General features: G+C 34.8%; 1 protein-coding gene across 1 annotated transcript in view; it reads right to left on the bottom strand.

Annotated features, from left to right (window-relative positions):
* Nucleotides 1-3760: 3760 nt before the first annotated feature.
* The window catches only part of LOC126733735 (UDP-glycosyltransferase UGT5-like), a 29989-nt gene continuing 8625 nt past the window's right edge, over nt 3761-25124 (bottom strand). Inside the window, exons 2-3 of the mRNA XM_050437120.1 lie at nt 13092-13898; nt 3761-4544 (exon numbers count right to left, since the gene is read on the bottom strand). Of these exons, the coding sequence (XP_050293077.1) occupies nt 4045-4544; nt 13092-13898 (1307 nt within the window). The 3' untranslated portion in view covers nt 3761-4044. The remainder of the gene's footprint in view (nt 4545-13091; nt 13899-25124) is intronic.

Below are 25124 nucleotides of genomic sequence, written 5' to 3'. Positions count from 1 at the left end.
AATCGATCAATCTGACTACAGTTCTAGATTTCCCTTGTCTAACACTAAGTTATTATCTTCTTTTCTCTCTCGGGTAGAAAGCTCTGGAGCTTCTGGGGTATCGTGTTTAAGACAAGGTGGAAGTTCGTGCCGAGGTCTGCATGGCACCTGAGCCCTTAAATCAGGTGTCTCGAACGATGCCAACGGAAAGCCGGGCGAAATTCCATAGTATTCAAGCCTTGTTTTGGCATGCGGGGCTCTATCATAATCGATCAACTTGCCCTAGCTTCTCGTAGGACTTCTTATGGAGAAACGAAGTAAAAAAATTAAAGACCCCATCGTGGCGGGCAATAGTCACGATCCTCTTTTAGAGGAACCTTCATGAGTGACGGATGAACTGCTACCCGTACCACTACCGGTACCCGAAGGTATACCTGCAGAGGGCGTTATGAATTCTGCAATGGAGGTGGACCCTGTAGTAACGCCCGAGAATAAGGGAGAAAACCCGTCCACTCGGACACCCGAGGTTGAGGACCAGCGAGAAGTGGCGGGACGCTCCTCGAGGGTTCGCAATGCCAGGAGTCTTAATGGAGGTGAGCGTGGCGCCTCTGAGGTTGGAAACCCGAGTGTTGCACTGACCACCCTCAGAAAAAAACTTAACGGGACGGAACGTAAACCCCTAGTTAGGCTTTAAGGGCCGAAGGCAAGGACTATGAAACTGCCCCCGCCATTGTCCTTAAAAAGAGCAAGGAGCATTTCGAGGACGCGAGGAGGACTCAACCTCCCCCCGCCGAACGGACGGTGGCTCGCGGATGGTTTTGAGAGATAAGCTTAACTCAACCTCCGACAGTGGCAAGCGTCTGCGCTCTGAAGGCAACACCCTAGGGCAGGAGGCAAAACTCCTAAAAATCCTAGAGAGAGCGGAGGCATGCCGTCGTATGCGACAGACGCCGGAGGCACGCGAGTTTGGATAATCCACTTCCAGCACCCGATGGGTATTCTGCTTGCTGGTCAGCTGAGTGCTCTCCAAAAAACAAGCAGGGCGATTAAATCATTGCCTGAGGGTGGCCCACAAGTGAGGTTCCACAGGTGCTCGCACAAACCTGGGTGGCTACAACTCGCTTGTGCGGATGACTAAACTACCAACTGGCTTGCAAGACTCTGGTGATGTGCTAACGTGTCTGAGACAGATGAACCAAGGCCTGCATACACGCGGGTGGGTCGTACTACTTCGTGAGTATTCAGGACCGGGTCAAGCCTAGAACTTTGCTGTCGATGACACATCCATGAAGACGCTGAGGCCAATGGATCTTAGACCGTTCTTTGGCTTCGATCAGGTGCGGTTTCGTCCGAGGTCTAAGGCGTCCCATGAGCAAAGAGCTAAGGACCTGGGCTATAAGATTACATGATATAAAATCAGGAGTTGTAGGTAACTCTTCACAAAATGTCACTGAAGTTAATAATGGTATATTCTATAACTTTCTGCATTTAAACATACAAAGCGTCTTTAACAAAGTAGATTTATTGGAAGTCTTTTGGAATGACCTTAATTTTGATTTTATAGGTCTGACAGAACATTGGCATTGCAGGAGTAAGCTTAATGCATTCTATATGAATAATTATCAAATTAATAGAAAGTCGGTGATATGCGACTCATTTTCTGAAAAACATATTAATGCACAATCAGTCGAAGGTCATTTTGAATGCTCAGCAGTTATGTTTAAGAATTGTTGCATTATATGCATTTACAGACCACCTAGTGGAAATATGAAATAATTTTTAAATAAGTTAATTATATCATACTTACCTAGCAAGTATAAATACATAATTCTGATAGGTGACTTTAATATTAACTCTCAGATATCAATCGAAATACCGTTTATTTAATCGATATATTTCAGTCCGTTTTTCTGCATTCTATGGTAAACTCGCCAACATGAATAGCAACATGTGGGCAAGGATTGAGCTTGAGCACAATTGATTATAATAGGTATAATATACATTGTTCCAAATCTACGCAATAAAACAAACTGCAGGACAAAAATCTTTTGTTTCATCAGTTTATGATACATTTTAATTGGTGTTTTAATGCAGCTTTTCCTGTGATACAAACAACATTGGGTAAATAGAAAATAAAAACCCAGTTCTCTGCTGAAGTTCTAGCAAACTTAGACAAATTAATATAGTTAAATTGGTTAAGAAAGCAGACGAATTCTAAAAAATTTAAACAAAGTTGTTAATAAAAATATACAAGACGAAAAACAAGAGAAGCATTTTATTGAAGCAAAATCTGTCACTCTGAATCCTTGTGGAGTATTCCCCACAAAATTGAAGTGTTCGTTATTCCGGTGATTAAAAAAGTTAATCCTAATAGAATTGAGAACTACAGGTGTATTTGCGTTTTAAGTAGCTTCTTCAAAATGTTTGAAAAGCTTATGTATCATCAATTAGTACGGCTTCTTGATGAATATAATATTCTACATTCTTCAGATAGTTTTCGAAAAAATATATCTATTGAAACAGCCTTTCTTGAATTAGTTCAATATATCTGGGATAATATTGATAAAAGATTGAATGTAGTGGTTTTTCTGTTTGACCTACCTCGAGCTTTTAAAACGATTAATCCGATTTTTATTAAGCATAAATTATAGAGAATAGGTGTGCGAGGTAGAGTAATAAATTGGGTTATATCATATATGACCGACAGATCCTTAGTTGTAAAAGTGGGTGATGATTTTTCAAGTCAGTATAACTGCGAACTACACAGGGTGGCACTTTGGGGACGTTGCTATTCTTATTATATGTTAACGATCTCCCAGAATTCATTGGCGATGTTAAATTGTTTATGTACGCAGACTATACTACTATTATAGTTACAGGAGAAAGAATGGAGGAAATCGAGACTCTATTATAAAAAAGTTTAACGATTGGTATGAGGGAAATCACCTTATAATAAATTTAGAAAAAACTAAACGCATTATAAGTTTCTCAAAGAATGTGAATTGGATGCTCACAGCTTTTCTGTAAATTTAAATACTGTTTCAGTTGTCTGCGAATAGTCAACACTTATTTTTTCGCTCTCAAATTGACGAGATATGCAGCAAACTCTCTAGACTGTATTTTTCATTATTTATTATTATTGCTGTTTTAGAATTTAGTAACATGCTGAAAGTTACTTCTGCCTAGTTAGTGTTTGTACTTTTTACTGTTTGTTAGTACTTCTGTGATTATTATAGTTTCTAAGTTTTATATGTGTGTAATTAGGTTTTTTTTGTATATAGTTTTTGTTTTTTTAAATAAGTTAGTTAAGATTATCAGTTTCTTCTCCCGACTTGTCTTATTCTACCGTATATGTAATAACAAATGACCAAATAAATCAGTAATCTCATAGTGGTAAGTAGGCTACTTATTAATTAGTCTATGTGGGATATGTAAACGCAAGGAGCAAACTTTTTGTAAATATTTGAGCACTGGATGGACACTCTAAACAAAAACCACTAATGCCTGTGCCATGGCCGTGTGCGATGATACAATTAAATGATCGTCAAAAAAACTTCTAATTCAATAAACAATTTAATTCCCAAAAAAGTTTTAATACAGTGTACGAATGGTCGTGAGCTTATTAGAACTCTTCAATTATTGGGGATTCCCCAGGAGTAAGCATATGTTACTTTGTTATGGAAGGACCCAATATTATTTAGTTGATTTTTTTTCATTTTTTGAACATTTAATTATTATGGTGAGTTTATTAAATTATTAAAAAAAGAAAAAACAGAACCAATAATATTAACTCTTTAATCACAAATTATCTTCAAATAATGCATTTATAAGGAAGATGTCAATGGAAAAAGCCAAAGTACCATAAATGAGTAAAAGAATTTCTTAAAATAACCTAAAGCTATTTTCTGTGTGTAGCCTAAACATATTTCAGAAACAAAATAAATGCCTTTGTGAATTCCATAACACCAACAATGTTTTTCCAATGAATAAATAGTGATACATGATATTACAATATCAACTAATGACAAATATTACAGCCTAGAGGTCTACTTAAAACTAGTTTTTTTAACTGGTCTTTTGTTTCGTCTGACGCCTTTTACAACAAATTTTTTTAATTACAAATTTCAATGCCATATAAGCCACAACAGCGCAGATGATGATAATAGACAAAACATCTACCATAAAGTATTTATACCATGGTAACCTAATTCCTGCAACCCTTAAGTGAGTGGCTCCGCGATGTCTGATGACGTATTCAATCCAGTATACTGCAGTATCCATAGGCTTCATTGTTCTATCGTGGTAAAGTTTTGATCTAATTTTCGCATTTTTTAAATATTTTAGGTTGCCTAGCAGCTCATTTAAAAGTCTCGATAAAGTTTCCTCATTAAAATCGGGACTACTATATGGCAGTTTTAATCCAAATCCTTTGGAAACAGCTAGGTCGGCATTGAGGTTTTGATCCCCAAATACTGGAATAGCAAGAACTGGCACGCCATGGTAGATTGTTTCAGTGGTACTAAGAAGTCCTCCATGTGTAATGAAAAGTTTAACGTTCGGATGAGCTAAAAATATTAATAAATGTAAGTTTTAATAAATTAGGTCAATACAAAAATTATACAGGGTCATTTGAGAGGAAATGTCAATACTTAGCCTATATAATAATTTTTTACTATTTTGAATGATCATAACTTTTTGGTACGGCTCAGTATTACATTTTTAAGTAAATTAAATCATTCTTTTGTCACTTTTTACGTCAAAAAGGTATAACCGTTTTCGAAATATTTAGATTTAAAACAATTATGACGCATCTGATTTATTATAGCAAAATTAAAAATAAATCTAACAAAGTGTATACCTAAATAATATGTATGTTCAACAAAATATTAATTTAGGTTTTAAAATTTTTAAGAATTCTACCATTTATATCTAAGCATATCTGAGATCTGTGGTAAATAGCTCGGATTGTTCTGTGGATAGTTCTGTGGGCGAATTTCTAAGAGTTTGTGCTGCATTTGTTATCCGATCCAGTAATGCTTCTCTTGTATTTACTTTAGTGGAATATACCAGTAATTGAAACCTCCTCCAAGGGCAATAATCCAAAGGATTAGGTCTGGCGATCTAGGTGGCCAATTAGACGACCCGAAGTGGTCCCAGACTTTTTGATAAAAGAAATCATTTTTAAGAAATCATCTGCATAGTAATTTAAAATTAAGTAATTTCAAAAGCCATGGATACGAATTTTTACTCCAGTATTTACATTACCATAGATTTTATTGAAAAAATAAAAACCTTAATACCCTGTGTTTCGGAAAAGAAGGCTGTGGCAATTTTTCTACCCTATGGATATTTTTTTTTTTTGCCTCATAAATGCACGGCAGCTTTTAGTCTGGTGAGCGTGGTGGTGGGCAGATCATCCCTCCCTTTTTATACTTACTGATTTCATCTTTGGACGCCACTTAATTTAATTAAAGTTTATTTAAATTTTATAATTAAAGATGTTGTTTATAATTAAGTAAATCAAGAAACTTAATTATGTTTTTTTTTTTTTTAAGCAATAGTCTGGACTGGTATCAACTTCAAGTGAAACGGTTTATTTTAATTTTTTAACAAAATTTATTTTATACCCTAGATGTCAACTGAAACATAGCATTCCGTGCGGTCAATAAAATACTTACAACTATTTACAAATGGTGGTGTGATAGTGATAAAAAAAATGGATAAAAAAGATACTGAAAATAGTGATACTAACACTCAAATATCACAAAGAGAACGTGTAGCTCTATGGGTTTATATTAAATTAAAATGGGAATATGACATTAATTATATTACGTTAAACCTGGGGAAAATTCATGAATTCTCTGCGCAGGAAAAAAGGATTAAATAGACAGTACGCACAGGGCTACTTATAAATCAAAATATGTGTACCAACAAAAATAAATACCACAATCAATCAAAATAGAATAAATAAATCATTAAACCAAGTTCATATAAGTATGATGAAATTTTACCAACTCCGCCACGCAGCTTAAACACTTCCTACTCAGCGTTACTGCGTAGGAATGCTAGGGAAGCTTTATCCAGCGATTGACAGGTCTGAAGGCATGGCCTTAGGTGGATGAGGATGAAGGTCAGCAGTCTGGAAGCAGCAAGGGTTGAAGGCAGGGCTCGGCGTTGAAAATTGCGTCAAGGCGTTGACTCGGCCTTGAGCGTGATGTATGACACCGTCAACTGTATGACAGCTATCAGCAAAGATTGAAGGCAGGGCTCGGCGTCGAAATTGGCGTCAGGCAGTATGGCAGCAATCACGTGGTTGGGGCAGGTAAAAGTAGACAAAATGACATAAGGACTAAGGACTAAGCAATAAGTAAGAAGGACCCCGCAAAAATATCAATCAAAGATATTTTGTGGCGTAGAATTATCAACCTTCGTTAAAGTTGATTGGGCAGCAACGCAGAACGAAGGAATCTCTAAATAAAGGAAGGAATACCTGATTTAAAGACACTTACAAAGGAACCACGTGCTACTTACGTGATGTCATGGGAAAGCTCAAAAATCACAAAATCAGATAAACCACGCCCGTCAGCAAAAGGAAAACTACATCGGTAGATGCAGTGCGAAAAATAAGTAAGTTTAAAATATTAACACATCCCGAAATGGAAAACTTTACTTGATTCGCCCTTTTTTCTAGGCAAAATTAGAACGACTTGTCAGATCTTCGGTCGCACGCCAAAAAGAAAGATGGATGGGCATCAAGGTTCACCTTGGTGCTTGGTGACCTCCCACCACCGAACCATTGCCGTTGTTGCCAACGTACCTTTTACCAGGAAAAGGAATAGAGCTGCTAGGAAATCTACATAAAAAATTATGTACGACTGAAGAACATAAACCAGGACCTATCAAAATCCTTCAATAATGATATGATTCTCAATCAATAATGATAATGATTTTAATTCATTTTGAATATTGAAAATAATAAGATCAGCCGCTTTTCCGTTCCAGCACAATATGGCAACTCTGAACCTTAACCCGAAGATCGATATGCACTGATTGTTTAAAGCAAGGTCAAGTTAGACTGGATTTTGTTTATGCATTTTTTGATAATAAAATACTTAAATACAAACGTAAACTGTGTTGTTAATAATAAAATATGTAACACAATATAAAAAACAGGTTTAATGATGTCGAAATAAATTAAAAGTACTTCAAGAGTCCATTTAATTATTTAAAAGTCCCTTGAGCTTTTAGGAAACACACAGTACATACTTTGTTTAAATTACGGATACCTCCGAAAGCGATGTTGCCGAGATTAACATAAATAAATTAGAATAATTAATAAACAATATTCTTTCCAAATTAAAGTAAACTAAATAAAAAGAAAGTATGTAGTATTTTTTTAAGATGATGCTAAGGGAACAAAAAAATGCTACAAGGCCTTGCGGACCCATCTTTGTATAGACTTTTATGTTTATTTTTGGATCTTAACTAGATACCTGAAGTATTGACATTTCTTCATCGATCACCCTGTTTATATTAAAATTTGTACAATAGTGAAATTTCATTCTTTCATATGCGGCATTTTCTGAGATATCTCCTTTAAATTTGGAAAATGTTTTTCATTAAATTCATCGCTAATAAAAAAAAGAAGTAAGGATACCCTTTAGACTTATTTTTGAACTTGACTCCTATTTTTCGAAGCAGAAAGTATTACATCATTACACCAGAGGGTGCAACCAATTACGCCTTCAGCTGGTGACTTTTGCGAAACAGCCAATAGCGCACGTGACATTAATCCGCTGTTAAAAATACAACAAGTTATTGAACATAAAGGAGTACATTAGCTATTGAAAAAATATCCGCTATTTGGGAAGTAATAACAAGTAACCAGTAATTAAACTAAAATATGAACATATATGTGAGCAGTTTGTCATCTTAACATTAAATGCACTCCGCCTTATTTGCAATACCTAGGGCGAGGAAGTGGTTAAAAGACCCGTCACTAACAGAATTCCGTGTCTTTTTCAAGCTTTCGTTCATCTCCGGTTGGTGACCAGGCACCTATAGAAGTTGAACCCTACAATTCCTCTTTAGCAGTTTCTCTAGGACGTTACACTTTAATGGCGGCTCTGCTATTCGAGCAAATTCTAACTATATTGCGGATTTGAAAATGTTGTGTCCGCATTTTAATGCAGTCTGGAAGTAACTATCTTTTGTGGGATGGGATACTGGATTTCTTGCTGAAACAGATTGACAGATGACAGAGTGAAGGCAGATCGTAGGGAAAGACGTTTATTAATTTAGTTTAGTTTTTCAGTTTGATTCATATTGGTTCCATGAGTAAATCGGAAGTAGCGGTCCACCCGAGCAAAACTTAAAACCCTGGGTAAGGCTAAATATTCTAAAATGTCGCTCGGTATTTTATACGGAACGTTTGCCCCTGTGTATTACATCCTATAGCTATTCATGTCTAAGCGCAATGCTTACACACCTTGGATCATGCTGAAAGAGAGCAGAGGAAAAATTGTACAGACACTTAGAAGGAAAACAGCAAAAAGAAAAAGCAAAATCCGACCATCGATTATTACCAAGAGTATAGCTTGACTATAAAGGTTCGAAAAAGCTCTCTTGAAAAAGATCTCAAAGACTAAGACAAATAACCTCTATTTCAGCTCTAAAGCGCCAAACTAAAAAAGCAATGGAACATCTCAGAAAAAATTCTATAAATACACGTCCAGGAATTTTATTTCCATCTAAAAGTAATAAATAAGTATAGTACTGGCAGCTTGTAATATAAGCCTTAGTAAAATACCCTCTACCAATAATCTATTTTCCGGTTGCTGTTATCACCAAAGGTGCTTCTGGCAGCGCGCCACCTTTAAAAAATAGTTGGCAGTACTATACTATTTGATGAACTTTTGGCTGACAAAATTAAAATTTCTGGACATGAGTATTTTTTGAGATGCTCTATCGCCTTTTTGAGTTGACGCTTAAGCGAAATAGAAGGTATTTATTTCAGTCCTTAAGGCCTTTACTCAATATCTCTTTTGAGCAAAGAGGTTTTCGGGCTCTGAATCTCTAGAATCATCAAACTATTAAGGCCGCGGGATACTCTCGTCAATAATCGATTGTCGGTCTAGAATCAAGGCTTTCTTCTGCCATTCTTACGCGCGCTTCTGCTTTCTCTTTCTTCAGCCTTGTATCTGCCGCACTTGTCCTGCTGTTTTTCCTTCTGAATGTCCGTGTTCGCCTCATTTTTTCTCTGCTCTCCTTCAGCTCAATCCAAAGTATGTAGGCAACGTGCTTAGGAATGATTGGCCATGAGCCATAATACACATGCTGAAAAATAAATATTTCACCCCATTTTATGTTGTTTTATTGCAAGTCTGTTGACGTTTGTTGGTAAAACTTTTAGTTTATTATACAGGGTGTTTCAGAACTATGGGATTAAACTTCTAGGGGTTGTTCAGTGCAACAGTAGAATCCATTTGAGTATAGGAACCCATGTCCGGAAATGTGTCACTACGCCACTACGGCCCTAAGACGCGTTTAAATTTAGAAAAAATATTAATTACCTAAATAGGATCTTATGCATTTATTTTTACCTTTTGTATATGATACCATCACAACAATTGTTCAAAATGTCTTCCTCCAACCGCAATACATCAATTTAAACGCCGCACATGATTTCGGCGGACTACACTAAAAATTTGATCCTCGTTTTAAATGATTTCAAATGCTGCTGTTATTCGTCCAATTAAGTCTAGCTCTGATTCTACTGGAGTTTCGTAGACTAAAGACTTTACATATCCCCACAAGAAAAATCGAGCGACGTTAAATCGGGTGACCTAGGAGGCCAAGAAACTGCTCCACCTCTGGCAATCCAACAGTGCCCAAACCGCTGAGCCAAATGCTCGTGTACTTGTACAGCAAAGCGAGTCGGCGCTCCATCATGCTGAAACCACATTTGCTGTCTACCGTTTAGTGGAACATTTTCAAGGAGTTCTGGGAGAACTTCCTCCAAGAAACGCAGATAAATAGGTCCTGTTAACCGTTCCGGTAGAAGGTATGGCCCAATTAAATAATCATCAACAATGCCTGCCCATACGTTAACAGACCAACGATTCTGATGTTTTCTTGGAAAAATTGCATAAGGATTTTCTTCGTCCCAAACATGGCTATTCCTACTATTAAAAATACCGTCTATTGTGAAAGAGGCTTCATCGGTCCACAAAACATATCGTAAAAAATTTGGTTGTGCAATGATGTGATCCAGAAGCCATCGACAAAATTGAACTCTAGGATGATAATCGGCTGCAGTCATACCTTAAACTTTCTGGAAGTGGTAAGGATGGAGTTGTTGCTCGTGTAGTACCCGCCAGACAGAAGCGTTACTCGTATTCATATTCTTAGCGACGTCACGTGTGCTATTTGATGGTTCATCGGCAACTCGCTGAAGCACCTCTTCTTCAAATTCGACCGTTCTTATGGTTCGAGCAACACCAGTATCATGCATCTTGGTCTTAAACATGCCTGTCTCAGCGAGCCGCCGATGAACCGCAATAAACTCTTTGTATCCCGGATGCTGTCGTTCGGGATAACGTTCATGATACAACAGCGATGCTGCTCGTGCATTGAAGTTTGTTGCTCCGTATGGCATATCCGCCAATTCTTGATTGGTAAAGTTTTCCATTAGCAATAAATGTTTAAAAATCGTAAGCTATAAAATGTTTAAACATGACATTGAGAATTGACATTGATAAGCGTTGATTTTAAACAATTGTTGTTATGGTATCATTTACAAAAGGTAAAAATAAATGCAGATCCTATTTAGGTAATTAATGTTTTTTATAAATTTTAACGCGTCTTAGGGCCGTAGTGGCGTAGTGACGCATTTCCGGACATGGGTTCCTATACTCAAATGGATTCTTCTGTTGCACTGAACAATCCTCAGAAGTTTGATCCTATAGTTCTGAAACACCCTGTATATGGTAATATTTTATGTAATTGCTCATACAGTCACCACGTTCACACATATCTATGTGTGAACTGCTGCCAGATGGCAGTAATAAAAACTTTAAATAAATAAATAAACGTCAAATACATTGCAAGAGGCTCTATTGTGTGAAATACACAAACATTGCTGAAGTAGGTTTTTATTGCTGCCTTAACACATTTTTATGAAAATATTGTAAAACTCTAGCGATTTGTAATAATTATGTTATTTTTAGAATAGATCAACGACGTGATTTGTCCCCTATTAAAATTGGCCAAATTGCCGGTATGTTGAAGGCTAAAAACCTGAGCCAGTATAATATAGCTGAAATTTTAAATTTCTCACGAAGTTCAGTGAAGCATATAAAAAAAATATTAATCTTGGCGAGCTGACCTTGGCGCGCAAAGGTGCGTAACATAATAACTTCCGAGAGGACAACCAGCAAATTCGTGACATATACATCCAAAATCGAAAAATGCCTTTGAATATTTTGGAAAAACAGATTATTAAATCAGGTATATAAGTTTCTATAAGAACAATACGATGAAGATTAGCTGAAGAAGGTCTGGTTTCCTGAAGACCGGCACGCAAACCTAGGCTCATACCAACTATGATGACAAAACGTTACAGATGGACAGAAGTATAAGAAATTCACAAAGGATGACTTTAAAATATATTTCTATAAATTATAAATTCAATATTTAATGTCATATTCAATTTGTAAAAATCTTTAGTTTTTTTAATATTTTACAGGTAAATTTCTCAGATGAATCCACTTTTCAAGTATTGGTTAAAAAGACTCAGTTTGTTGGGCGTCGATCGAATGAGAAATTCAAGAAAGATTGTATTGTTTCACAAATGAAACATCCTCCTCCGGTTATTGTATGGTCTGTAATAAGTATGAAAGGTCCAGGGCATCGTCAAAGGTACAATGAATTCAGATTTATTTTTATGCACGATGGTACACTGTGCCACCGTTCTGAACGTATATCAAAGTACATCAAAGTACTTAGAGAAAAAACATATTACATATTCCTATAAAACATATGCCTGACTGGCCTGGAAATTGTCCAGACATGAATCCTATAGAGAATATTTGGGACTTTATAAAACGTGAAGTTTCTAAGCATGCTCATACAACCAAGCAGGATCTGATTGATGTACTCATTGACACCTGTCTTACCAACCAAAATGACGTAGAGTTCAGGAAAAAAATTGAGAATCGCATTGACAGCATGCCTCGTCGTATAGCAGCCGTGTTGGCTGCTAAAGGTGGCCATACAAAATACTTATTTCGGCGAAAAATCGTATTTCATAAACATAAATGCTTTAATCCAACGTTAATTATTACTTCTTGAATAAAACTGATTGTATAATATATACTTTCTCATATTTTAACTAAATTATCTAATAATGAACGTGTTGTGTAATTAAAATGGTAAAAAGGTGATTTTTTAGCATGGGTCTAATAACATGGTCAGGAACTGTAGAATACTGGGCGAACTTACAAAGTATCTAAGCTCTGCTTGGTTGGATTGCTACTACCGATTCACGTGTACGACCAATATTATCCAAACTGAAAAACTAAACAAAATTAATAGGCCTCTTCTCCCTCAATCCTCCTCTACTGCCAGGCGGTCTGAAACTTCAGAGCACGCCATTTCTTCTTCTTCCATTTCTCTGAAGGGTACAGAACGCTCTTCTTTACCGTTGGGGGATCTGTCTCAATACGGAATCGAGTATCCCATCCCACGAATATCTATCTTCCAATCTGAAGTATTTGCTGTATTAAAATGCGGACAAAACATTTTAAAATACGCAACACAGTTGGAATTTGCTCGGATAGCAAAGTCGACATTAGGGTTATTACGTTTGGAAAGGTGAGCTCCACGTTTGTACTAAAGTATAACGTCCCAGAGGAACTGGTAAAGCAGGGCTGCAGGGTTCAAGTTGTATAGGTGCCTGGTCACCAGAAAATGCTGATAATGAGGAGTTTGATGCCTTTTTCGGCTATCTGGTTCGCCTGGTTACCGCTATAATTAATCGTATTTACTACAGGTATGTATGAAGCGTAATGTCATTAAACTAACTACTAACTATTATAAGATTTGCTGCTTACCTAAAACATCTTGTTGGGGCAACCAACTCCTAATAACGACATTTGGAGGTTTATCAGGCAAGTCTTCTTCAAACTTCCACAACACTTTTTGCTTCAGTTTTCCAAAAGCCTTTAACAGAGCTTGTCTCTTTTCTTTAGGTAAATCTTTGCTTTTTAAGTTAGAGCCCATACTAAAATATACAAGTCCTTCTTTAGCGCTGTCAAGTATCTGCTGCAGGTCTTCTGGGAGCTTCTTGGGTGGATCAATAAAATAACCTCCGATTTCAACCATGTTAGGGACCAAAGGTAAAGCTGGATAAAGGCTGGTGTGGCAATTAAGTAGCACTAAAGATACATTAGTATTCAGGTCGTAAATGGAAGGTGCGTTCGGAAATATTTTCCTAATGATTTCATCATGCTTGGGCAAAACATAGTAGTTTGTCACAAGAAAATCTTGCACGTGAAAAAGCAGATTTAAGGCTCTATTTTTGATAGATAAATCATTTGAAATATCTCCCAGTAAATAATGACCAGCATAGGCAACCGGTTGTGGATTGCCAACTAGTGGATTAACAAACGCATTTGCTCCCATACTGCTTAATACTATAACAGGGCAGTCAAAAATATGGCCGAAAACTTTTAGAGCATCGTTACTGAATTGCTCAAGAATTACGGCATCAAATTTCTGGTTAGCATTGAACATCTTCTTAATTTTGTCATTGTGCAAAGCCGCATTAGTTGATTCCGCAAACATATTTGTCATAGTTGTTAACAGTTGAAGTGGATTCATGTTGAGCATGCTAAATAAGTCATATTGCTTCATAGATTCTGAAATAAAAAAAGGCATAAAAGATCACTCACTCACTTAAAAATAAAATTTGTATGTGAAAATTAATTGAAATTAGAGTCAATCATTATGTCAAGGTGTTACTTAATTTCAGCTGTTTTTTGAGCACACATTGACATTAAGTATGATCCAGACAATTACATTTATGTAAAATCAAGGTATTTAGAGAAAAAGCTTTAAATTTGCACACCAAGAAGCACACAAAAATAGTTTTGCTTCCATTTATGGTTAAACATTTATAATCAAGATATTCTTTAACTTCCTTTAATACAATTTCTGCTTTACGGTTACGTTCTTTATCTATTTCCATCCGTTTTCTTAAGTATTGCGGTATTATTTGGAAAACAAACCACCTCTCCCTGTATATCTGTTAATAGGTTGTCTATTAACACATATAAGGAATAAAGTGGGTCCTTTAGTACATTTTACATTGTACCCTGTGGCACCCCAAAATCCACTGGATAAGGTTCTAATAATGAAGGATTTTATTAATCGAGGTTACCAAACATGGTGAACTTGTTTAGATCCGTAGCTCGTAGTTAGAGAGACTCGATACTACGAGACGTCTACTACCCAAGGACCTTGGTGCTAAGATAGGGTCGCTGCCCCAGATAACGGTTTTACGACTAACTTTTTAGCCTTCAACATGATATGAACATTTAAGAAATAGGAAGACAAACATTAAATTACTTAGGAATATACGATGCAATACGAGTATTGCCTTCGTCAGCCTCTTATCGTATATCAGCATGGAGAGTGGCGTGTAATAATTCTCTTAACTCTAGCAAAATAAACCATTAGTAAGTAATCCTTTGAATAAAGATATGTTTTTAAATTTAGGAAGTCTCTGGACTCCTTAATAATAGATTGTTACATTTAATCCGATCTAGATCCAATAAATCTTAAATACAATATTTTACTTGAGGCATAATATATTTTTAAAGTAGCAGTCTTGTGATAAGGGATGAGAAGGAAAATATCGCAGTTACGTATGTCAGGTATATAACCAGGGTATACTTTGAAATTGCCTATTGATGTCACAAAGACAAGACAAAAGACAACAGAGGTTTGTGAGTTGTAGGTTGGGTTATTGGTGTATGACTTGGACTTATGGAGAATAAAATAAGTAATAAAATAATTATAATGTATGTCGGCTATACGTATTTTTCTAAGAATATTAAGATAAGGATTTGTTTTGGTGTTAAGTTACTGTCAACGATCGGCGGTACGGCCGTCCATTAATTATTTTTATGAGTCTGGGTTCATGTTGATTTTTAGTGAAGTTTATTTAGAAATAAAATAAAGGACAGGACTCAATATTTTTTAAGACATGTCGAGAGAGTGGAACGAAGCCGGGAATGAATGCTTGGAGAAGCATAAAGGAAAAGAAAAGGCAGTCTTTTGAGAGAACAGTTGATAGATAGACCGGCTTCGGATCACTAGTTCTTATTTATTCGCGACAGTACTTTTATTATTTTACTTAGTTATAGACGTTAGTTTATTTATTTATTTAGTGTAATTGTGTGTAATTCGTGTTTATTGGTCAATATAGTAACTAAGTGTGTATTTTCACGAATTACGAGTTTTACTTACTTATAACGAACATGTCCGCCGAAAACAATGAAAATGACTCTCCGACATGTATTATTATTCTATCTCATTATAAAGTGTACCCAATCAAATGCTCTCAAATTATATAAAGAAAAATAAACATAAATTAACATGGCGCAGTCCGGTAAAAAGCAAAATTAAGTTTAGAGGTTAGGGAAACCGCATGGCCGTACCCCAGTTGGCCTCAAGTTCGTAATAAAATAAGCTAATATGGGTGACAGCCGGGGTATTTCTCCAGTGCGGATGCAAGGAAATGTTACGGAAAACTGGAGAATATGGCGAAGCAGGATGCGGATTCCGTGTACTGTTGAATTCCATAGCGACATGTCGCCTATAAAATTTTGAATTCCGTGCACCGTTTGCTACACGACTTTCGCCTGTTCTCGGTCGCTACGAAGACGACACCTCTTGACGTGTTGATTTCATCTTTTCTATACGACTTTCTTTGTTTTTTTTATATTTTGACGTTGGACGGTTTTGTAAAAATTGTTAATTGTTTTTTTTTTTGTTGATGGTACTTTGGGTATTTTTCTAAATACCCATACAAGGTAAAACTAATAATTTTTAAATTGTAGGTATTTGGTAGCAACTTTTTGAGCTTCCTAAATTTTGTCTTGATATTGTTACGAGCTTCATTTTTGATAGGTTTGTGTTGTTTTTATTTGTGTTACATTTATTTTGGTTATTGTAGTTTGATTTTAGGTTCTAAAAATGTTGTAGTTACGTTTTACGTTGTTATTTCTGTTTGTTTTTGTCATTTGTTAGGTTAGGAGGGCCCCAATAGAGCCCCAAATTTAGCTTAGTAAGGTTATATTTTTGTCTGAACCTATAATGCTTTGTTGTGTTGCTTACCTTAATTACTTCTAATTAGTTTCATGGTTACTTTCTATAAATTTCATCTCAAGAATTTGGCATGTAACATATACATAGCGTGTTTCCTTGTTAAAATACCTATTTATATTTTAGATGTTTTCTGTCAATATAAATATTATTGGTAACCAAATTTGGGTGCCTTTCACATATTTGCAAAAAAGTTTCTTAGTGCTGGGAAGTCACCCTCATTATTTTGTGGTACCTATTTTATTTAACCGAGTAATTATGGAAAAAAGCAAACCATCACAGATCACATAACCTACAAACTATTGACCAATACAAACACAATTAAAACATCTAAATAGTGTTAATTCGAGACAGGCTACAGTAAATTTTTGGAGGCTGTGTTTCGATCTTGTCCTACTAATTTATTTTCTGTTTCTGCGCGTGTAAAAGGTAAGTTGAGCTTATTCTAAGTGGTTAAAGCTTTCTATATACTAGCTTGCTTTTATTTGCTATTTGGCTAAAAAATCTCCATTTTGTGCATGCTTATTTCCAATTACATTGCTTAAAGTTAAAGTATTATGAGTGAAGCAGGGGGGGGGGGGGCGGTCCCCCCCAGCCCATGGCAATAATGCTAAAAGAATGTGACGGTATAGATAATGGCAATGTTGATGTTTGTAGTATTTCAATAGAGGCTTCAAACATTAAAAAAAACAACCTTGAAAAAGAACCAGTTTTTTATTCTAAAAATGATACTGGCCCATTTCTTGTCTATTTAGAATCCACTGAAAAAGTGGGTTTTAATGTAGGCAAATTTAATAATATTAAAATTGCTAGAGACATTTTTAACCTAAATCTGACAGACGTTAAAAAAATAAAAAATAAAGGCTTAAACAGAATCTCTGTAGAATTCATTAATTTCCTGTCTGCAAATAATTTTGTTAAAAACAAAACCCTGTTAAATAAGGGCTATAAAATCTATATTCCATTTAACTTTGTGACTTGTAAAGGGTTAGTCAGGCAAATTGACATAGAAATAGGCGAAAAAGAAATATTAGAATGTTCTAAATCTGATACCGGCATAGAAATTCTAGAGGTTAAAAGATTAAACCGAAAAATAATTAAAGACAAAGATATAACATATGAACCCACTGGCTCGGTTCTTATTACATTTAAAGGTGTTTGTCTTCCCAAATCCCTAAATATCTATAGACTGGAAAGACCCATTTCTATATACATCTCCCCTGTAACACAGTGCTTTAGATGTTTACGGTATGGTTATACTCGCACTAACTGTAAAGGCAAAGAAAGGTGCTTCACATGTGGTGAGGAAAAAAAATCTGATTTAGAGGAGCACCCCCCTTGCGAAACTAGATGTTTTTATTGTAAAGGTCCCCATAAATCTACAGACAAAAGCTGCCCCGAATATACTAGGCAAAAAAACATAAAAGAGTTAATGGCATTCGAAAATATTCCCTTTTTTGATGCAAGCGAAATTGTTAAAAAGACCTATTTGACACGTAATGAATTTGTATATCATCCTTCTGACTTATTATGTTAAAAACTTATACCCCAATATTAAAAACCTAAATAGTCCTGAAAAGAACAATCTAAAAGAGAATGTAATCCAACCATCACAAAGACGAACCCAACATGCAAAAACTGACCCTATTAAAAGATCATACCAACAAGTAGTCTCTGAAAATAATACAAAGAAAAGAATAATTCATAAAGGTTATGATGTAAAGGCACATAATGATAATTTAATTTCCCCTAACTCTAAACCCCAAAAAGAAACTAGCTCTCCATTTTTTTCATTAAGAAAAGAAAACAGTCTCAAAACACAAATGCCTTCTACAAGTGCAGTTCATAGTTTTAATTCTCATGAATCTTCTTGGTACCCAGATGAAGTTAAAAGCATCATCGATGCATTTTTAAACATGTCAGAAAACAATAAAAGAACAATAAAAACCTTTTTATTCAATCAAAATTTTGATATGGATATTGATCCCGGCTCTCAGTCAGATTCATTTAACTAAAATCAATTTTCCCTTCACATTAATGTCAGGAGTAAATAATTTAAAGATCATCTTTTGGATAGAAATCACGTTACAACAATAATTAGAATGCGCTCATGTCATTGCCTGACTAACGCCCATCTATATAAGATTAAAATTAAAGATAGCCCTTATTGCGACTGCGGTATGTTTGATGACTCAAACCACATATTTTTTGAATGCCCTATTAATAATATACCCGATCTAGACTTGTTTTGAATCTTTGTATTAAAAAAGAAAATATCACCATATCCATAACTCAAATTCTGTCTGCCCCCGACGACGAATCAATAGAAATAATCATGCGATTTATAAATATCAATAAGATTAAACTTTGAAGCTCAACTATCCAATACCCCTCTTGTATCCTACAATCCCGCTTGTTTTAGTGCTTGGTGTGGTCCCTCATTCCTTTTGTTGTAATACTAACGTTATCCTCCCGTATTATAGCCACAAACCATAAAGCCGACACAAGACAAAGCTATAGTCACAAGCTAAACAGAACGAGCAAAGTTGTAATATAAGAAGATATTTCGGAGATTCCTGCATGGTCCAGAGCCAGACACCTTCTTTGTCTGCCTTCTTAGTCTCCCCCAAATCGGGCTGGCAATTGCCTTGCAGCAAAGCCATCAACAAAACAAGACAAGACAACACAATTAAAAAAATATCCCTAGATATTTAGTAACAAAGAAAAAATACCTAGAATTTGCTCAAACATTTTCAGAATGAATAGTATCCAAAATGCGACATGTTGATAAATCCCGACTTTTACCGAACCGGTAACGATGGGTACACGGAATACATATTTGGCGACGTGTTGACTTTAGAAGTGGAATTCAACACTAGAATTCGACGTGTTGAAAGCGACAGAACACGGAATCCGCCTACAGGTTTGAGAATTACTTAAAGGCTTCAGAAGTCACTAAAAAGTCAGAAGAAGTACAGTGTGCATAAGGGTAGAACACCATTTGAAGTCTTCTATGGTAAAAAGCCTGATGTTAGTCATGTTTGAGTCTGTGGTAGTAAGGCAATGGTTCACATACCCAAAGAAAAGATAATAAAGTTTGACGAGAAGGCAGAGAAGATGTTTTTGGTGGGGTATGGTCAAAATTACAAGGACCATAGGCTCTATGATCCCAACAAAAGAGCTGTAATTACCAGTAGAGATGTGGTCATTAAAGAAAAGCCAAAGTTATTTAAAAATTTTGATTTTCTAGAATCACCAAATCCTGAGGTTACGACACCAGAGGTGGACACTAGAACTACCTAGCACATCAAGACGTTTCAACAGAATCAAGAACTCCAAGGTTTACAAAGATCATGTGACATTTACATGTCATAAGCAGCAAGAAGTGAATCTGAAAGATATTCCATCTAGTGTGTCAGAAGCTTTATTCAGCCAGACTCAGCAAGATGGAAGAGGGCCATGGATGAAGAGATGCTGTCTTTTGCAGAAAATGAGGCAAGTGACTTGGTTGATACTTCAAGAAGTGGAACTTTGGTGGAATGCAAGTGGGTTCTTAAAACCAAAGTTAATTATGATGATCAGGTGTGTTATCGGGCTCGTTGAGTGGCGAAAGGGTACACCCAACGAAAAGGTGTGGACTATGATGAGACATTTTTTCTTGTAATAAGGTGTTTAAGTTTACGTTTGTTATTAGCCTTATCTGTAAAATTAAATTTAGATATTTACTTGGATAGATTAGTTATTTACTTGGACGTGAAGACGGCTTTTTTAAACGGTGACTTGCAAGAAACAGTATTTATGCGTTGTAGTATGGAAGTATCACCCAGTATAACAAATATTGTGTAAATAGGAAACTACTATATTGTAATAATACATTAATTAATTCTATATAGCAAAACATTATAATGTCTAGTAAGCATTATCATAAACCAGGTCAACGGGAAGTTCAACGATCCTTGGATGTAGCTTTTTAATATTTTAATATAGATCCTACTTAACCCTAGGAAGGTTGTTTCATTTTAACCCTATGTCTTAAATCATAATTTACTACATGGCGACCCTGCCTCCTATATACCTAAAGAATAAAAGAAGAAAAACGATGTTGGTGGACAAAAGAAGAAAATAGTGCCAATAATCTTAAAAACTGGGAAACGCCAAGTCTAAGGAGGAAATTCTAGTAGCAGCCGTAGCCCTTGTTGCCATATACGTTTTGGTTAAACGCTGTAGAAGAGGACTGAAGCAAACTATTCGCAGAGAAATCCATAAAAATGAGTTAGGACGATCCAGAGCTGAGCTAGACGAAGAGGAACAAGTTTAAAATTTTAGGTTCTCTTTTAGGTTTTATGGACATTAAAAAAATAATAAAAATATAACTATGGAAAAATGGAATGGAGAATTGAATGGAAAATGGAATGGGAAAAAGAATATTATAACTACAAATTGAGCAAAGATGTATTGTACCTGTTAAAAAGTGCTAATATTAATTTAGTTGTATACCTACATGTAAGTTTTTAAATTGTTTATAGTACCCATTATTATTTTGATTGTTAGTCTAAATACGGACCCAGTTAACAAGGATTATTATTTTAATTTTTATTACAAATAGCGAGGTATTATTTTAATGGGAGATAATTTAAAGGATATTCTAAATTCTTTAAAAGATATCAGAGCCTATTTAGTAAAGTTAAATTATGATAGGAGAAAAACACCAATAGCTTTAACAAAAATAAGCGAAGCAAAAACTATTTATTCTCGATTAAGCAAAGAGATATCAGATATTAATCAAAAAATTAAAAATTCGGAAATAGATAATTCGGATGTTGTCATTGCTAGGGAAATTATAGAAAAAATTAAATCGGTGTACCAAGAAATTCCAGGACAAAGCGCGAATCTTGAATCGAAAATGTCTTCTTTTGATCTTAAAGTTGCCACAAGCCTTTTGCCCGTAATGGATGATTCAGAGGCCATTACCAATAAATTATGTGAAACTGCGGAATTTTACAGTTCTATGCTTAATGATGAGGGAAAGACTTTGTTAATTAGTTTTATTTTGAAAACAAGAATTTCTTGTAGCGCAAAATTACGTTTAAACACTAGTTATAGTTCTGTTGAGGCTCTAATCAGGGACATAAGAACACACCTTTTAACTAAAAAATCCGATACTGCCCTTCAGGTTAAATTATTTGCCACTAAACAAGAAGATAAATCTATCTCTGACTTTGGCAAAGAGCTCGAAGATATTTTTGTAAATTTGACAATTTCTCAGGCAGAGGGTGATTCTAATGCTTTTGACGTTTTGAGACCTTTAAATGAAAAAACAGCTGTAAAACAGTTTACAAACGGGCTCAGAAATCAAAAGCTTAGCACAATCATATCAGCCAGAAATTTTACGTTTTTAAAAGATGCCATAAGAGCGGCACAAGATGAAGAAATTTCTTTTCAAAATCAAAATCAACAAATTTTCAATTTATCTCAAAGGCATAATAGAGGTTTTGCCAGAGGCGGTAATAGATTACCACCTACAGGAAGATTTTTTAGAAGCAATAATTTTAATAGACACACACATACCAATTGTAATTCTAGAAATTTTGATAATAATGCTAATCCGAATATTCATTATAATAATCGTGGCCGAGGTAATACGAGTCTACCTGGTCAGCGTTTTCAGAGAGGTTACCAAGGACGTTCGTTTGCTCGAGGGTTTCGTGGAAATTCGCGAAGACAAATAAATTATGTCGATGTTGATAATGAGATTGAAACAGGTCAGGGAGTCAGGTGAAGACAGGTCATCATCCTGATTATTCATCAGATATGATGAATAATCAGGATGATTTTTTTCGTCCCTAACGATAATAATATTTTTACTTATTCAACCAATTACTCAAATTTAGTTTTCTTTCATATAAATAGTAAGAAATTAGGATTTTTAATAGATACAGGAGCATCATTGTGTGCGCTAAAATTAAAATATTTAGACTCTAGAATTCCGTTGCACAAAGAATGTCTTGAAATTAAAGGCATAGGGGGTAATTTAGTTTCATTAGGATATGTATATTTGAATCTTATTATTGGAAATATAAGATTTAGGGAAAAATTTTATGTTTTTGAATCATTGGAATGTGAAACCAATGGAATAATTGGTAGAAATTTTTTAAAAAAGTATAAAGCTATTTTAAATTATGAGGAAAATACATTATCACTGTTTAATGATGAAAATAAAATTGCATTAGACCTAAATGCTAGTAGCAATAAAAGTATGACCTTACTTCCAAGATGTGAAAGTATTCAATACATCGAGACAGGGTTGGTTGAAGAATGTGTAGTGTTGCCTAGTGAATTGTGTCAGGGAGTGTTTGTAGCAGGTGTGATTGCGCAACCGAAAGATGGGAAAATTCCAGTTAAAATTTTAAATACGCGTGAAACTGAAGTACGTTTGAGAAATTGCTTACCAAAAATTGAAAAGTTGAGCCACTATAATTGTTGTCAATTTACTTCGCAGGCTGTATCAAGCAGTCGAGTAAAAGATTTGTTTAATTTGCTTAAACTTGGGTATTTAAATAAAGAGGAAAAAGATTCTATTGAACAATTATGTGCGAAATTTCCAGATGTGTTTCATATGCCCGGGGATAAGTTAGGTGTTACAAATATTTATAAACAGTCTATTCAAATAAAGTAGTAAATTATGATTTAAGACATAGGGTTATTGGAAAATTCACACAAGGCTTTAGGAGCATATTTAAGAATTCAGTCAGAAAACCATGTCGCAGCTTGGAGTTCATGGATTCCGTACTGGTGTTTTGCGTATAATACGGCAGTTCACACTGAAACTAAATATACTCCTTTTGAGCTTGTTTTTGGGAAAAAATGTCAGATACCAAGTAATTTAAAAAATATCGTGGAACCTATTTACAATTTTGATGGTTATCCAATTGAATTGAAATACAGGTTACAGAAAGCTCATGATGACGCAAGAAATAATATTTTACTTTCAAAAGAAAAAAGAAAAATATCTTATGATAAAAATATAAATCCCATTGAATATAAGAAAGGAGATTTAATTCTCGTTAAAAATGAATATAATGGTAATAAAATTGCCAGTCCTTGTGTCCTGGGGCCGTATGTAGTCGTTCAGGATGAATCTCCTAATGTAAAAATTGTAAAAGAAAGTAAAGAGATTCTAATCCATAAAAATAGAACTAAATTATACCATAAGTAAGTAATTAGTGCATAAAGGGCCCTGCGCATAGTTAGGTAATAATTAATTAATTTACTAGTTTGATGTATTATTAGTTAAGGTTTTGTAAAAAAAAAAAAAAAAAAAAAAAAAAAAAAATGGAAAAGAGGGGTTATTTAGGTAAAAAGTTGAAATTTTCAAAATTACTGGATATTAATTGAATGTATGTATATAATTTAAGGAATGTGTTAAGAAGAGTTGTTACTTTTATAGTATATATATCCGGAATTCAATTTAAAAGAAATATGTAAATTCCTTAAATTTCCCGGGGAGATGTAGTATGGAAGTATCACCCAGTATAACAAATATTGTGTAAATAGGAAACTACTATATTGTAATAATACATTAATTAATTCTATATAGCAAAACATTATAATGTCTAGTAAGCATTATCATAAACCAGGTCAACGGGAAGTTCAACGATCCTTGGATCTAGCTTTTTGATATTTTAATATAGATCCTACTTAACCCTAGGAAGGTTGTTTCATTTTAACCCTATGTCTTAAATCATAATTTACTACAGCGTAAACCAGAAGGTTATGTCCTTAAAGGAAACGAAAATAAATTTGCCATTTAAAAAAGGCTATTTATGGATTAAAGCAGTCTTCTCGAGTCTGATACCAAAACGTGAATTAAATTTTGATTGTGTCTATATTAAGAAAGTTGATAACAGTTTAGTTATAGTAGCTCTGTACGTGGATGATGTTGTAGTTTTTAGCAATAACAAGGCTCAAACTGATTTATTAAAGGCAGAACTATGTTCAAAATTTAAAATTAAAGACTTAGGTCAGTTGGATACCGCTTATCTAAAGGGAACCAAGCACCAAAACGACTAAATTGAGCAAATGGCACCAAGCGACCTGTTTATCTGTTACCCGTATTTTGCTAAATACCCATATAAAAATAATACCCGTGGCGCCATCAATGAGCAGATGAACCATTCAACTAAACACAGTTTCCTTGTTTATCTAAACTGATCCAAGCGACTGGTTCTGTTTAGATAATCTATGTATAGACATCGATATGCGGCGTTTGGTTCTTCCCGTATTTCTAACCTCAAAGTTATTATTCTGTTGTGTGGTTTATATATTATTTTGTTCAGTGTAAGTGCTGCAGTTTTTTTTGTTGGTGGTTGATGGTTTTAGATTTTTTTTAACAAAATGTTGAAAAGAAATCTTACCAGGTGTGAAAAGTTGGTGGAATAAGCCCGCAGTAGTTTTCAAGTAAGTAAATTTAAAAGTTTAATTAAGTAGTATTTAAATTTAATATAGTACATAGTTATTTGTAACTTTTTTATAGAAAGTTGAAGTTTTACCAGTCAATAGTATTGACATTTTGGACTACAATGACATTAGCAATAGCAGGAGTTTGAAAGGAAATATTTCACCTAACCAAACTGAGATAAGTCAAATTGCAGAGAAAAATGTAAGTAAAAAAATAATTTAGTTCTTAAGGTCGCTACATAATACAAATTAATGTTTTCTTGTAGTAAACTAGTGATTTGTCTGCCAACAAATTTAAT

This window comes from Anthonomus grandis, chromosome 3 (assembly GCF_022605725.1).
Source record: "Anthonomus grandis grandis chromosome 3, icAntGran1.3, whole genome shotgun sequence".
Classification (NCBI taxonomy): domain Eukaryota; kingdom Metazoa; phylum Arthropoda; class Insecta; order Coleoptera; family Curculionidae; genus Anthonomus; species Anthonomus grandis.
This window is presented reverse-complemented; position numbering and strand designations above follow the sequence as displayed.